Source organism: Amblyomma maculatum, chromosome 3, assembly GCF_055883805.1.
Source record: "Amblyomma maculatum isolate TAMU_Amacu chromosome 3, ASM5588380v1, whole genome shotgun sequence".
Lineage (NCBI taxonomy): Eukaryota > Metazoa > Arthropoda > Arachnida > Ixodida > Ixodidae > Amblyomma > Amblyomma maculatum.
Genome location: NC_139346.1, coordinates 51278316 through 51292829, shown reverse-complemented (window position 1 = coordinate 51292829; position 14514 = coordinate 51278316). Strand labels below are relative to the sequence as shown.

The window sequence follows — 14514 nt, the reverse complement described above, 5'->3', positions numbered from 1 at the left end:
ATCTTAAGTCAAGGCTGGAGAAAAATTGGGCACCTTGCAAACAATCGAGGGCGTCGTCAATTCGAGGGAGGGGATACACATCCTTACGAGTTATTCTGTTTAGAGCACGGTAATCTACACAAAAACGAACCGAACCGTCTTTTTTTTGCACTAGCACAACAGGCGATGACCAGGAACTAGACGATGGGCGTATGATGTTGCGTGCAAGCATGTCAGCAACATTTTCCTGAATAACTTTGCGCTCGGTTGGAGAAACACGATAAGGCCGGCGTCTAACTATGCTTGATCCGTCGGTGAGTATGCGATGCGTTGCTGCAGCGGTTTGACCCAGTGTGCCGGAATTGACGTCGAACGAGTCTGCGTGCTTGTTCAATACAGCGAGCAATGCGTCTGTCTGGTCTGTTGTCAGGTCGGTGCTGATCGTGTGGCGAAGTGCTGCACTGAGCGAGGCAGGGGATGAATCAGAGCGATCGGAGGTGGAAATGGGAAGAAGTGTGACAGGCTGGGCGGAAGCAATTGATGCAACAGTAGAGTCGCGTCGCAGAAGAATGGGCTCTGATGTGGTGTTGAATGCGGCGAGAAGAGAAGAACCGCTGGAGAAGCGAAGAAGGGACACGATGATGATAATACCTCTTGACAGGAGACGAGGGCTGGGTGTAATCAGGACGTCGCCATCGGTGACGGCGTCAGAAGTCACAGATAGAATATCTTCGTTGCCCGGATAGAGGACGTGATCGGCAAGCATAACTACACGGGAAGAAAGTGGTTCTCTATCGGCAAGAATGTTGCATTCAGTGACTTCAATAGTGGGAGGGGAACACGTAATGACTGCTGAGGCGTTTTGGAGGAAATCCCAGCCGAAGATGAGTTGATGGACACAGGAGGATAGGACAGCAAACTCAATGAAGTGCAAGATGCCATCAATGGTGACTCGGGCTGTGCACGCTCCACAAGGGTTAATATTCTGTCCATTTGCAGCACGTAAAGGAGGACCGGTATAAGGTGTGCGCACTTTTCGCAGTTTTAAACACAAGTCAAGTTTCATAATAGAAATAGCGGCGCCGGTATCAATTAAAGCTTCCAGTTCATGTCCCTCAAGGAATACAGTCAACATGTTTGATGGGAGCAGAGGAGGAATTGGAGCGACGACAGGCGGTGCAGTTTTACCTCCGGAAACTGCACAGGTTAGTTTTCCGTTTGGCGGGCAGAAGCTGAAGATGGAGGGCGAAGGGGCGACGAAGTCCGGCGAAAGGGTGACGGGGAGCGACGACGCGATGGCCGTGCTGTCCTAGACCGGTCAGGAGAAGTCGACGGGGAGGAAGAGGGACGGAGGTCATTATCGGTGTAGTACTGGCGAGGAGGAAGCTGGTAGGCGTCGTCACGTCGAACGTACCCATAGCTCGCACGCTCATCTCGCAGTCGTCGGCGACAAACGCGTGTTACATGGCCGCGGATTCCGCAGTAGAAACATACTGGACGAGGTGGGAGAGGCCGCCAATTACCATACACCGGTGGTCGCGGGGACAGGGCGGCGAGGCTGGGTGGGACAGGCGCGTGATGGACAGGAGGACAAGGAGGAGGAGCCGCAGTGACTTCAGCATACGTCGGAGCGTAGGGAGGGGCTGGTGGTTCTGTAGCCATGGGACGATTGAGTGAAGTAAGCTCCTCCTTGATAATGCCACGCAACCCAGTAGATTGAGCAGGTGGGCGTGAGAAGGCAGGAACCGACGAAATATCATTGTGGAGCTCTTCCCGTATTATAGATCGTATGATGGTGCGCAGATCAGTTTCGGGAATTTGGCTCGGATCCCAGGTGTTGTTGAGGCGGCGCGACTGTAGATAGTCAAGTCGCTGGCAAGTGGCACGAATGTCTGCCACCGTGACGGGATTTTGGGCAGCTAGAGCTGCGTAGGCAAAAGAGCCAATTCCTTTTAAAATATGTCCGACACGTTCAGCCTCGACCATGCCATTGTTAACTCGCCGGCAAAGGGCGAGTATGTCCTCAATGTAGGATGTGTATGTCTCTCCTGGAAGCTGCACACGGGTCTCTAGCTTCTTTTGAAAAGAGGCCGGACCAGCACCAACAGTTCCAAATATCTGGCGGATCTGTGTCGTGAATTGAGGCCAGTCAGGAATGGCGTCCTCATGGTTGAGGAACCACGTCTTAGCCACGTCACTCAGGTAGAATGAGACGTTGAGTAGCTTCATAGAAGCGTCCCAACCGTTAAAAGCGCTCACCCGATCGTACTGCTGTAGCCAGTCTTCGACGTCGTCACCGCGGAGACCGGCGAAAACCGGAGGGTCGCGCTGACGTGAGGTAACTGACCAAGTTGGGTGGGTCAAATGGTGCTGAGCAAGTGCACCTTGGGACGTCAGTGGTGCAGAGGTGGCATGGGCAGCCGTGGGATGCCCATCGGTAGCTACAGGCGCCGGAACGGTGAGAGCAGGGGGATGTGACTGCGCCATGGCGGTTGATGTGCCGCCAAGAACACGACCGGAACGGAGCTCCAGGGGGTGCCGCGTTGAGGACGCTGGGATCAGGAGTCACTTCCACCACTTGTGAGGCAGAAGAACGCACCAGCAAATTCACCTTTTTACTTCAGGTAGGCCGAAGCAGCAGCTACCGACTAGCCACAGCTTAGCAACACTTCGTCTTCTTCGCACGACCCGATGACCGATGATGATTACGCTGAGATGAAGATGAAGGTCACTCACAGTGCTTACAATATTGTTACGGACGAAGGAAGAAGAGGGCAGTGGTACGGGCAGGAACGCGCGCGCTAGGCCCGCTCACAGATTCATTAAACGTCGTCTCATGACCATCGAGCATCTTTTCTCTGTCCTCTTTTCTCCTGTTGTCATTGTTTGCCGCTACGTAACATTTGGTTCGAGGTGCGGCGTACGTCATCCCCATCCTCGCCTTGGAGCATCGACGCCATCTGTAAGCCGGGACCATCAACCGAGGGCCCAAGGACATCGCCCAGCAGCTTCGCCCTAGCCCTTCAAGCCCACACCTGACCAACTACCATCGCCCAGCCCCAGCCCAGACCTGAAGACAAGCAGAACAGGCAGACCAATCAGAACCGAGAAGAAAGACCCGAATGACCCATAGGAACCGATGGACATGAACACGCAACCCCCGCCCAAGCTGCCCGACGTGACCTCGAGCCATCGGTTCCATGGACTCTGGTGACGGATGGTTGACCGCTCCAGGAGAGGCGGATCACCCACGTATCAGACATCGCACCGGCAAGCCGCTCTATTCTTACTTCTTCCTCTTCTTCAAGCATCCAGACACGCCCATCATCATGCCATGGAGTCATCATCGGTAAACTTCCTCGTCTACGATCGGCACGATCGCTCGGTGGCTCGTAATTCCGTTTCCTCAACGGTAGGGTCCCGCAACTTCTTTCTCGTCACTGGTTGCCTCTCAGCGGGTTAAGCGGCGATTGTTTCCGCTATCTGTCGCCAGGTGACGCTGCTCAGAAGACCCAACCGTTGAGAGAACGGAATCACGCCTCGGTGGCCTCGCGGGTCATGTTACGGACGAAGGAGGAAGGAGAGGGCAGTGGCGCGGGCAGGCGCGCGCGCGCTAGGCCCGCTCACAGATTCATTAAACGTCATCTCACGACCATCGAGCATCTTCTCTCTGTCCTCTGTTCTCCTGTTGTCATCGCTTGCCGCCACGGAACAATATAAACATACGAATTCCAAATCATGATTTTGAGCCACGAAATGAAGATTGCGGGTCTACGCCCTAGTCTATATCCAAAGGCACAACAAGAACAATAAAACCCCTTTGGGAGAGCAACCTGGGTGTAAATCCTCACCGGCGGTAGTGCTTGACAAAGCCACCTGTCAGGAAAATGACAACAAAGCACTGCACCGGGAATGGCATAAGGATCGGGGGAATATGTAGATGCGACATGCTTTCCGTACATAGCGCTGCCAAAGCTTGCGTATACCCCCGAGCTTGCTAGTAGACGGCTACGGTGAAGATAAGTTTGGCAGCTGTCAGCTGTGTACTGTCACTTCTGCGCAACATTCGTGCATATCACAAATATTTTTCTACTGGGGTAACTTCACTGCAAGGTGCATGTTGTTGCTGCTGCTTCGCCGGTGCCCCGGCTTGAATCGGCATCCCCACCTGTGTCCTTCTGGCATCGCATCGGGCCTAATTATGCAGGCCGTGCCTGTTCTGAAAGCTTTACCTGCCGTCTCAACTGTGCTCTCTTATGGTGATACCAGACCTCATGACCAGATTATTTTGTATATAAAGCACTCATGATGCTTCCATTGCAACAGCGATTGCCTGTACAGGCCAGGAAGTGTTTCTGGTCAATAAATTATAAATGGGTTCACAGGAAAGGAAAGGCGCAGTATTTGTCACAGATTCTTCTGTGGACATCTCAACCGTGTCGTAAACGAAGAGGGGAGGCGGGAGTGGAAGTGGAAAGACAGAGTGGCCGTAGTGGAGGGTTGCGGAATAATTTCAACCACTGGGGGATTTTTAACGTACACTGACATCGCACAGCACACGGATGCTTAGTTTCGATGTCGTTTTCTATCATGACCTACAGGGACACTACTGCTACAGTGAACTAGAAGATTCTAGTTCACTGTACTACTGCGAAGTCCATCGCAGGGTCTGAGAGGATTTTGTCATGTGCCTCCGAAGCGTCGTCGCAGCTCGAGACGAACGGACTCGCTTTTGAGTGTGGACAATCGAATCCTGTATAAAGCCAAAGTACAATCGTACTGTTGTCACGTGGCGACAGCTTGGCGCGAATCTGGAAATGGATACCTAAACGTCCGAGAGGGTGCTACCCTTCCAATGGTAATAAAATGTTTATACCACCACCACCGAAGCGGAGATGTGAACCTAAAAACTCAGACCACAAGCGACCCTTCTGCTCGGTCACTGACGGCTAAGATCCCATTACGGCGAGGAGCCGTGAATGAAGGTCGTGTCGACGTCAGGAAAGAACTCGGAAGCTCCCGCGTAGGGAGGACTTGGTAAAATGCCGTACATCTTAGACGCTTATTGCACCAAGGCCGTATTCGCGCTTTCGCGAAAGTTCATGTGCTCGGGATCGGGGTGTCCTGCTCGGTCCGGTCAGCCCGAGACAAATATACCTTGGCCCAGGCTCTGCCGGAGCCCAAGGCACGGGGGTTTCGAGCAGCCCCGCCCTTGTCCGTGGGCTGGGTGGCTTTCGGGCCAGCCTGAGTCCGTGCGTAGCTCTATGAAGTGCATCGGCGGAAGTTCAGTGCTTGTGTAGTGTTTTCTGTTTTTGTGCTTCGTCCCTGTGTCTAAGAGCTGTACAACACAATTCAAAAGCATAAGGTTCCTAAGGACAACCTTTTTACTAGTATATTTTACTGACATAATTAAAAGACAATTGTCAGAATAACACGTAAATGATCTCCGACGGAACCAGTGCCGCATTAACGAAAAATAAGTGCCAACGGCTGTGAGAAAAAAACAAAATCCAATGTCTCCTTTGTTCCGCTTTATTTCATTTTTTGAGAGTTTGGAGCCACACTTGTAGACGAGCCTGGAGACGAGAAACAAATGTGGATGCACTTATACCGCATGCAGCGAACAAAACATCGCACGCCGGCAGGAATTAGGGTGCTACATTCTCCGTGCTTTACCGTTTTCCATAAGAGATCCCTTTGAAATCCTAAAATATGCAGTTCAAGCTGGGAAAGAATGTGATATGATTTGGCACTCACCTTCATCTCGTGAAGGACGGCTTTCCCAATATTGCATTCAATTTGAAAGAGACCGTAATTGTGGGACATGAGGCGTTATAATTATCTCCTTAGCAATTTGCGAATAGAGCAAGCGACATGTATTGAGGAAAGCTAACGTCGCTATTGCAATAAAAAAATATTCGAGCGGGTACAAGTTGCATGAAGTCTAGTTGTGGAAGTCAATAAACGTTTCTCGAGTAGTCGATGTAATTCTAGATAGTGATGGGCTACACCCGAAAGCTTTTCTGTACGACCGTAGCCTCATCACGGGGCCGTCACACATCTTCCTCCCCTCGTGACCAGGGATTTGGACGTCGCACACTGCGTAGCATGACGCCATGTAGAACAGTTGATCAATTGCGGCGCTGCTCGGGAAGTCAGCCGTGTGCCCTCCCGGCAACTCGTGGCCGGCGTGCAAGGCTCGCAGGGCTGTGGCAACGGCCTTTTCCTCGATGTCCTCAGACGAAGCTTTGGTCGATGGGAGGCTGAGCAGTGCCCGTGCCAGAAGCCTGCCGGCGCCTGCGTAGTTGACGACTGGGTGCAGCTGGGAGTGGAAGAATGGGTAGGTAAAGATAAGCGTCTCTACTGTCAAATTCCGCTCGAAGTTCCGAGTTTCGTCAGCAATGCCATCTGCCCGCAGAATGTCGTAGAGGCCCGAAGACGTCAAGTTGCTCCTCCCTTCGCTGTACGCCAGCCAGTTGGCGAAGAAAGACGCCTGCAAGGGTGGAAGGGCGTCAATTGACACTGGCGTATCCCAGGGGTCCGCTACGTTGATTATGGAAGCATTAAACTGCAACGCCGTGATCACATCACGCTGCAACTGTCCCCCACCGCGCCACAGAGGAAGCAGGCTGAACCAAGCGCGGCCCGTCATTTTTTCCACTTGTCGCAGGCAACGAGCCGCCACTTTCTCTGGCGTCAACAGCAGAGCGTGGTCGCGTCCAGTGGCATTCTGTGTCTCGACCATCCAGCCGATATCCAGAACCGTCCGGTAGGCAATGTGTTCCATCGCGTACTCTTGCTTGCGCTTCCCGAAATCAAACAGGCTGTTAAATGTGCGCAAGACCTGTGTGCTTTGTACATGCACATAACTCTTTTCGGAGATGTTTCGGGACCAGCGCTTTAATGCACGCAGTGCGTGGAGCCATGTCTCATTAGACGCAGCTGGTGTAAGTTTCGCTACCATCGTTTTGATGTTCATGACCAGAGGTCCTGTGTCGGGCGCCACTTTGGATGTTTTAAGGATTGCTTTGATAAGCGTGTTCATCTGTGAAGCGCGGGATACTGCTGCGGCCAGCTGCTCGGCCCGTAGGCCCAAAATTCTGAAAGCTGCCTCAACATATCTTTTGTATTTCTTACTACTTGTCTTCGTTACTACCTTCACCCACTCGTCGAAGGCTGGGCTTCTGCGAATGTGCAGCGTGGTGGGGGCCCCATTCGGTGCAGCGATGCGTAGGTGAAACCAGATATTGATGTCCCAGTTTACTGAAAGGTCGACGAGAGTGCTCAGCAAAACGGAGGGGCCGTGCCGGTGGTATGGCAGGATTCCGCGTACCCTCAGGAACTCTGCCAGCTGAGACAGGCCATGCCTGGCGTGCAAGCAAGACTGCACCAGGCCTGTCACCTTCGCGTAAGTGACGTCCGCAATGGTGTTAGAGCTGTTCGCGCTCAGCACGGAGAGCATGGCCTGGCTGAGTACCCTGGACTCGGCCATTTGTCGGACCGAAGGGGTAGCCGCATCGCGTTTCCAGCGTCCGCATACGAAGTCGTACAGACCGTGGCACGGGTTCCGGGAGGTGTCCAGCGATTCCTGCAACTCCCAGGAGTAGCGCTGGCAGGCGGGGCTGTCGCACACAGCACGCAGCGTGGACAGCAGCTGGCTGCGGTGCGTGAGCACTTGTCGCGAGGCGAGGTCCTCGTCTGCCAAAGCGATGAACCTGATGAGCATGGAGGCACCCAGGATGACACCGATGAAGGCGATCGCCCTCCGAGCACCTTTCAACGCGAACATGGCGGACATAGCCACTCGATCAAACAGGTTTCCTGGTGGCTGAAAATGAGAATTAGAACCGGTTGTTGGTTCGTTACAACACTTAACAGAAGCAGTCAGTTGATGGGCATTTGATGCGAGTATTTAAAACCTGCTCTTAAGAGCTGAAGTGTAGAATCTATGCGAAAAAGCAAAATAAACGTAAAAAAAATACGTGCTTTGAGAAAGAAAGAGACAGCTTTATTGCTCGTCTTCTGCACAAAGCGCGCATCTATTTTTCTTATAAACCAAAATTTTTCACCCAAACTCATCACACTCAAACACTTTGACTACAAGCAGAACTACGAACAAAATATACCACTTTTTTTTCTCCTTGGAAATTATAAATCGATGTAGCTGTACTATGCCTCTGCCCTTTATCTCTTCATGGTAGAAATCACTCGAATGCCCAGGTGGTCAACAGGAGACGCACTCTTGACAGCTGCCACGTCTCAACCCGCGCTTCCCTTTGCTGCCCATGGCAACGGAAGTCTGAATGTAGGCAGCCGGTGAACAAGGCTGCTTCCGGAGACGAAATCGCATTATGCCGAAAGCGCTTTCCTTCTTACACGTTACTTATTGAAATATATTTTTTTGCAGCTTCCAAAATCAAGGTTGGCGGGAAACAGAAACTGACGTAAGAATTAGGAGTGCTACAGCTGACATCACGAACGATGTTTGTGTAATAAGAACTACATAATTTGAACTATACAAGTTTCCATAAAAGAAAAGACGTGTCAGGAGCTGTGGTATGTCAAACTGCCATTATGTGACACGTGAAAAAAAAATACATAGAAGGGTTCAACGCTGCTGAGCCGAATATGGAGCGAAAGCATTAGCTGTGGGTGACTGAGCGTTCTTCTTCTTTTTCTTCTACTTCTCGCAGGCGCAGCGCCGGCTCGGGGACCACGGACACGGCACATAGCGACGAAGACCTGGCGTAGTATAGCTTTCGCAATAAAAGGCTTAATTGAAAGAGGCATAAGGGCCAAAGATTCCCCTGTGACGCAAACAATTCTATTCCGACCGTGCCGTGCGGTCTACACTTTGTGTCGTCTTCTTTATACTCTCTTGTATCCGTTATTACGCTGTTTTTTTGCTTAACATCGTGTCGTGTACTGCTGATGTGGGCGCCAGGAAGCAACAAGAACTTAAAGCAACAAAAAAGCGGGAAAGATTGGCTGAATAACAGAAAACTGCATCAGGTATCATTAGGCAGCATGTAATTGACACGAATGTTTGCTTTTTGTGGTCCCTGCGAACGAACCTGCAATCGGGTGTGAGTCAGTTTGTATCTGCAGGCTAAAACTTAGAGCAGTGTTTCTCATTGCAATTTTTGGATGGAATTTGTGCGTCGTACGCAGTGTAAGCTTATCTCAATGGTACCGCAGGCGTACCTTATTCACAGAACACCTCCCTTATAAAAAAGCGCAAATTCCGCTGTATAGATTCTGACTGTAATATATTCATATATTTCGTAACTGACCGGTAAAAGTCAATATTGCAGCAGATGTTAGATTGGCAGGCTAAGGGTTTTCCTCCTAATTTTCAAATACGCACATACTGCTTTTCTATGGCAATTTCAACTTACCGTTTTCATAGTAGGACAAATTTCAGGTGCAAAGTTTACAACACGTCGGTAACTTAATGGTTTATTTCAATGTGTGGAAAAAACGTGTTATACATTTGTACAAGTGCCTCGAAATGGTTTCAAAAACATAGCTGTTTATTTGCTGTGAAAGTTTTACCAACATGGTGGAAGCGCATAAAAAAAAAAAAGAAAAAAAGCTATCGGCAAAAATTTGTACGGGTTCTGTAAAATTAGGCTAACTTAGGTAACGTAGCTATAATAGTCATGCAACATTTCGCGGTCTTCTCGTGCTTATTTTAAGACTACACTCCGTTAGAGTGCGGTCTTAAAATAACTGCGAGTGCGGCTATAAACTAAGAGAAAATGTTAGCTACGTGTACCAACGTTAAACCATACCCATGACCATGTGTATAACCTGAAGGTAAGCTGTTTGAAAAGTTGGTTGATGAAGATGTTAAGATAGGTTACAGAAAAAAAGGCATTGGAATGTGAAGGCAAGATTGGACGCGCGATAAATTACAGCTACTGTTTCTTCAAAGAACCAAGGAGTTTAATTCAAGGACCTGGAAAACTAAGAAAACTTGCTTATTCCTGGAATAAACGGCACACGTTGGCGCTCGTCCTGTCTTGTGTGCACAAGTGATTTTTTTTCGCAACTTACTTTTGTTGCATATAATAGTTTTGCAATATCCACCAGTGGCCCTGAAATTAAAACTTGTATCTGAAAGTTAGTGTTGCAATGCGCTTAAGGGCTAGGGTTTTAAATGTTCGATTGAAAAATGTGGGGAGATAAAGGCTGTGAGGGTTTCAACGCCCCAAAGCGACTATAAAGCTACGAGGTACGACATAGTGTAGGGCTCCGGGTAAGTTCTACCACCTGGGGTATTTTCTATAGCAAACAGACTACTACCCGCTCTCGTGCATTTTGCAGGAGTGCATCCGAACCCGCCTTCGAGCAACCAATGAAGAAAAAAAAAGACTTTCGCCAGCGGGTTACGAATCCACCTCAAGGAGAGAGGTTAGTTTCACTGGACATTAGACTAAACGACTGAGTCGTCTACGTTGTTTTCTTTACGTGTCTTGGACACATTATAGGAATTGTATTCACAACAATACCCTTTCATGCAGTGACTTTACGATAAAGCAGTCACAGCTGGCTTCGATGTACTAAACTTCGCAATCCAGGTAGCCAGTGTTTTCACACGCTAAGCTGCCCGTATTTCTCGGTGGGCTTCGGATGCCGTCGTCATCTTCATCTCCCGTGAGAAAGTTGCTCAGAAAACATTTATTACGCATCCTTCATCCCAATAAAAGACTAAAGCACCCGATAAATACCTAGCTAAACATTCTTCTGTATCTATATTCCTGCTTGGCAAAGCTAACAGCGCTTAGCTTCTCAAAGTGTTCCGATATCGCAGTTTAGTTGCTCCGTGCTTTTCACGTCGGAAACTCGACCGCCACTTTTGCAGCGGTCGATCTTTCCGTCGAGCTGAATAAGAGGTAAGGGTGAGCAACCATGGCGTCGAGTTACGTTCTGCACATCGCAATTTTGAAAAAGTGTCGAAAAACAAATGGAATAACTTCCAGAGATGCCCGTCTGCTGACTTCGAACACTCCTCTTCATGTTTCATAGAGTAAGCCTGTCCCTTTTTAAGCCGAGCCACAAAAAAATGAAGTGACAGTTGGCCAAACTTATGAATACACTTCCAGTTAACTGACCAGGGTCGGGCCTAAGGTCCCCGCTAATGCTGACATTGGTAATGAAGGTGGAAGTGGAGAAGGAAAGAGGGTTTGGCTAACACAGGCCGGTGGCATTACGTAAAGATTCCTACAGAGCGTTTGCCGCACCCCGCCCCCAACCTTGGAGGTCGAAAATTGGGCTTGACAAAAGGAAGGTGGCGATAACTGCATCTCTTCTGGGCCGCAATAGTGGAAGGGATTGAAACACGTGGTAACGCTCCATAGCAAAGGCGCCTCAGGATACGTTTGCATCAGTGCCGGGTTTCTAGCGAGCCCAGATCTCGCGCAGAAGTTACTGGACGTCTAGTGCAGAGTATGGGATGACAATGCTTAGGAAAACTATTCTCATTCCTAAAATTCATTCTTTCGTGCCTTTGATGTTTTCGTCCCCTTTTCTTGTACGTTTTTGCTGAGCTTTGCAGCTGCTGGACCGCATGCTTGTGTTCTATAAAGAGTCATTTCAAGCCGCTTGCATGTTTACTTAGTTATTAGGTATTCTATTTTTCTCTTAGTCATTGTTAGGGGGACCAGTTTCACAAGTCCACTTTCTTTAAGGGGAGTGTTCTTTCAGTGGACGAAAACCTTCGACCTTTGCTTCATTTGTAGAGAGAGGAACACTATCTCCGCATTTTCACCTGTCAATCGTGGCGAACGCCATATTTTAAAGCGACTGGATGAAGCCTCTTTGTCAAGTAAATCTGGAGTCGGTAGTAAGAGAAAAATAACGGGCAGGTGATAGTTGGCAGGTGACACGGCCGGGCACAAATTTCTCCGCAGACTGTGTGGCGTCAGCATGTCGTCGTGAACATCATTCAGTAGATTATGAAATTGTTAATGATTATGTATGCACTAATTAAGAGAGTAAACAAATTAAACAGAAGGGAAAGTTCGGCGAGTTGTAGGTTGTTCATGATGGGAATGCAATAATTGCCGACCCATTTTTGACGCGACACAGGTGCTGTATCGATATTAACAACAAAGATTCGGAGAGTTGATGACAGCATTCCATATCTCCTCGCGTGGAAATTGTGTCAGCAAGCCTTCGCTCTCGTTATCGAAGAGGGAAATCGGCCATCTTCATCTTTTTTTCTTTTTGCTCCAGGTTTTCGTTCTTAATAAGCTTCGTTGTCTTCGAAATAAATCAGTTGTGACAAAGGCGCCAGTCTCATGTTTTCTTCTCTTTGTGTTTGTGTTAAACAGCAGCCATCAATCCATCATAAACAGATTAAGGCTCTAGTGAATAAGCGAGTAGCGTGAGCGTGCAGGCAAAAGTGGACGCAGAGGGAGCCGCAAATGAGAACCACAATGCTGTCGCATCACAACCTTGTAGGCGGAGTCTAAGTGTGCTCTCAATTATTACGTGAACCATACTGGTCTCTGTGCACTTAAAAGCCATCACCATACCCCGGCTGCAAGAGTACTCTGAAAGGTTATGCTAATTCTTGCGGAGGCCAATGCTTGGGTGGCGCCGTCATGCGATGTGGCAGCCACCGGAACTACTGACCTGATAAGAGACGTGTTCGTCAAGATGCCTTTGCGTTTTAGATGATCGTCAAACTGCGCGTTTACGTTACGGTCGAGTCAAAAGAGATGTCGGTAAAGTGATAGACGCCTTGTACGGAGTGCATGATACACATATTACTAGTGACTCGATTTCTTGGGGTATAGTATATCGTTATTGTTTGATTGATTCATTAGTCGGTATTGATCGGTAATTAGCGACAAATTAGAGTGATGTATACAAATATGTTCGTCTGTGTTTCACTGCATTTTAACAAATGCGATGACATGTGGCTGGTACTGGTACTAGATCGACAACGTGCTGACATTGCACCAGATGCGTGTGATTTTGTGGAGGCTTCGCTTCAGGATGTGTTTTCACAAGATGGTGCTCAGCGACAATCCGTGAGACGGGTGTCGAGTAGACGGAGAAGACCACTCAGTACGAGGTGGATAGGGGGTTGAAGCGAAGCCTCTATGCCGAGCTAGGAGTTTTAGAAACGGAAGCGAATGAGCCGTAAGTGCGCGGAGGAAGCCGACCTTCAACAGCAGCAAGCTGTCGACTATCGTAAACGAAGGGCTAATTCTGAGTTGGAACATGAAACAAAAGATGGCGAGCTGAATTGTCAGTGCCGTTTAATCACAGGCATAGAAGCGGGACCAAAGTAGTATCAGAATACCCACAAGTAAGGCAATAAGGAGCACGTTAACGCGTCTGCTGTTAAGGCGAAGCTAAAGCGTACGTACTGCTCATTTTTTTCCCGACTGGAGCTTCGAATGCTATCACATAAAAAATAGTTGGGGTTTAGCTACTGTTAACCCTAGTTGAATTGCAAAAGCAACGGCGGAAGCTTCTTTTGCCTGCTACATTATTCCCCTGTCACGTCCTATCCACGTGAGGTGCTACACCATTGGGGACACTTAAGCTCATCCCTTAAGGGTATGACGCGAGAGAGTAAGCTACCAGCCCCCATATAAAGTCACGCTTCAAACAAGCCATATGGACGTGCTGCGTGTCGTAGAGATGTAGAGATAATGAGAGTGCGAACGGTTATGGCAGGCTGATTGTGATATCAGCCTCCCATATGCCTCGCATAATTTTTTTATGAGGAGACCGTAGCTACACCTCTTCACGGCGTAACTTCGGCCACCCGAGGTCTCACTTTGGCTGTCATAGTATTACTTTCGCAGTAAAAAGGGGCGTTTTGCATTTCGCCTCCACAGGAACGCAACCGCCGTGGTCAGGCTGAAACACGCGCCCTCATAACCAGGAGCAAAACGCACCGAGCAACCCCGGCATGCACCACCTTGTTGAGGTAACTATGTGAACTACCTTGAGCTAGGAAGGATGCTGAAACGGAAGTAGACGCTCACCTGTGCGTCTGCTTCCCGCTGGGCGTCCTCCTCGTCATCCTCCAGTCGCAGCAGGTTGTTCCTCGAGGCAAGCACGGCCACCCTGGGAGGATGCGGAGCGGGCTGTCGGTCTCCGTCTCCTCGACCGCGGTCGGCGCCTGGCTCGGGTTCAGGGGTCACGGCGAACAGCCGCTGAAGAGACATGGTGTGTACCCTCTGCTATCTTCCTTCTGCCTGAGGCTGGCGCGTGCCACCGACAGCACGGGTAGTAGATGACAATCTTCTTCTTCCTTCATCGGTACTGCTACCTGCCGATGTGTAAAATTAAAAAGAAAGCATCCATGGGTGATGTAAAATGTAGGGTTGGCTGGATAGATGAATTTACTGCTTGACGATTATTCTAAATGAATTATTTAAATACCATTTACGATGCCTCCCTACTCGCATAACGATGGCAACCGACGCATTTCAATACAACGAAAAGACAGGTGTGGGTATACATTGTCTACTTCTAGACTGGTCTTTGTCTCTGTGTCTTCCGGAT

At 49.3% G+C, this 14514-nt stretch overlaps 1 protein-coding gene across 1 annotated transcript; it reads right to left on the bottom strand.

Moving 5' to 3' along the window:
• Positions 1-2994: 2994 nt before the first annotated feature.
• Positions 2995-14277, bottom strand: LOC146194741 (uncharacterized). Its single transcript, XM_084596629.1, has 5 exons — positions 13992-14277; positions 6026-7807; positions 5137-5317; positions 3831-3855; positions 2995-3049 (listed from the first exon to the last, which is right to left on the bottom strand). Exons 1-5 carry the CDS (start codon positions 14172-14174, stop codon positions 2995-2997), a joined length of 2226 nt encoding a protein of 741 aa, XP_084452755.1. The 5' UTR covers positions 14175-14277.
• Between the last annotated feature and the right edge of the window lie 237 nt (positions 14278-14514).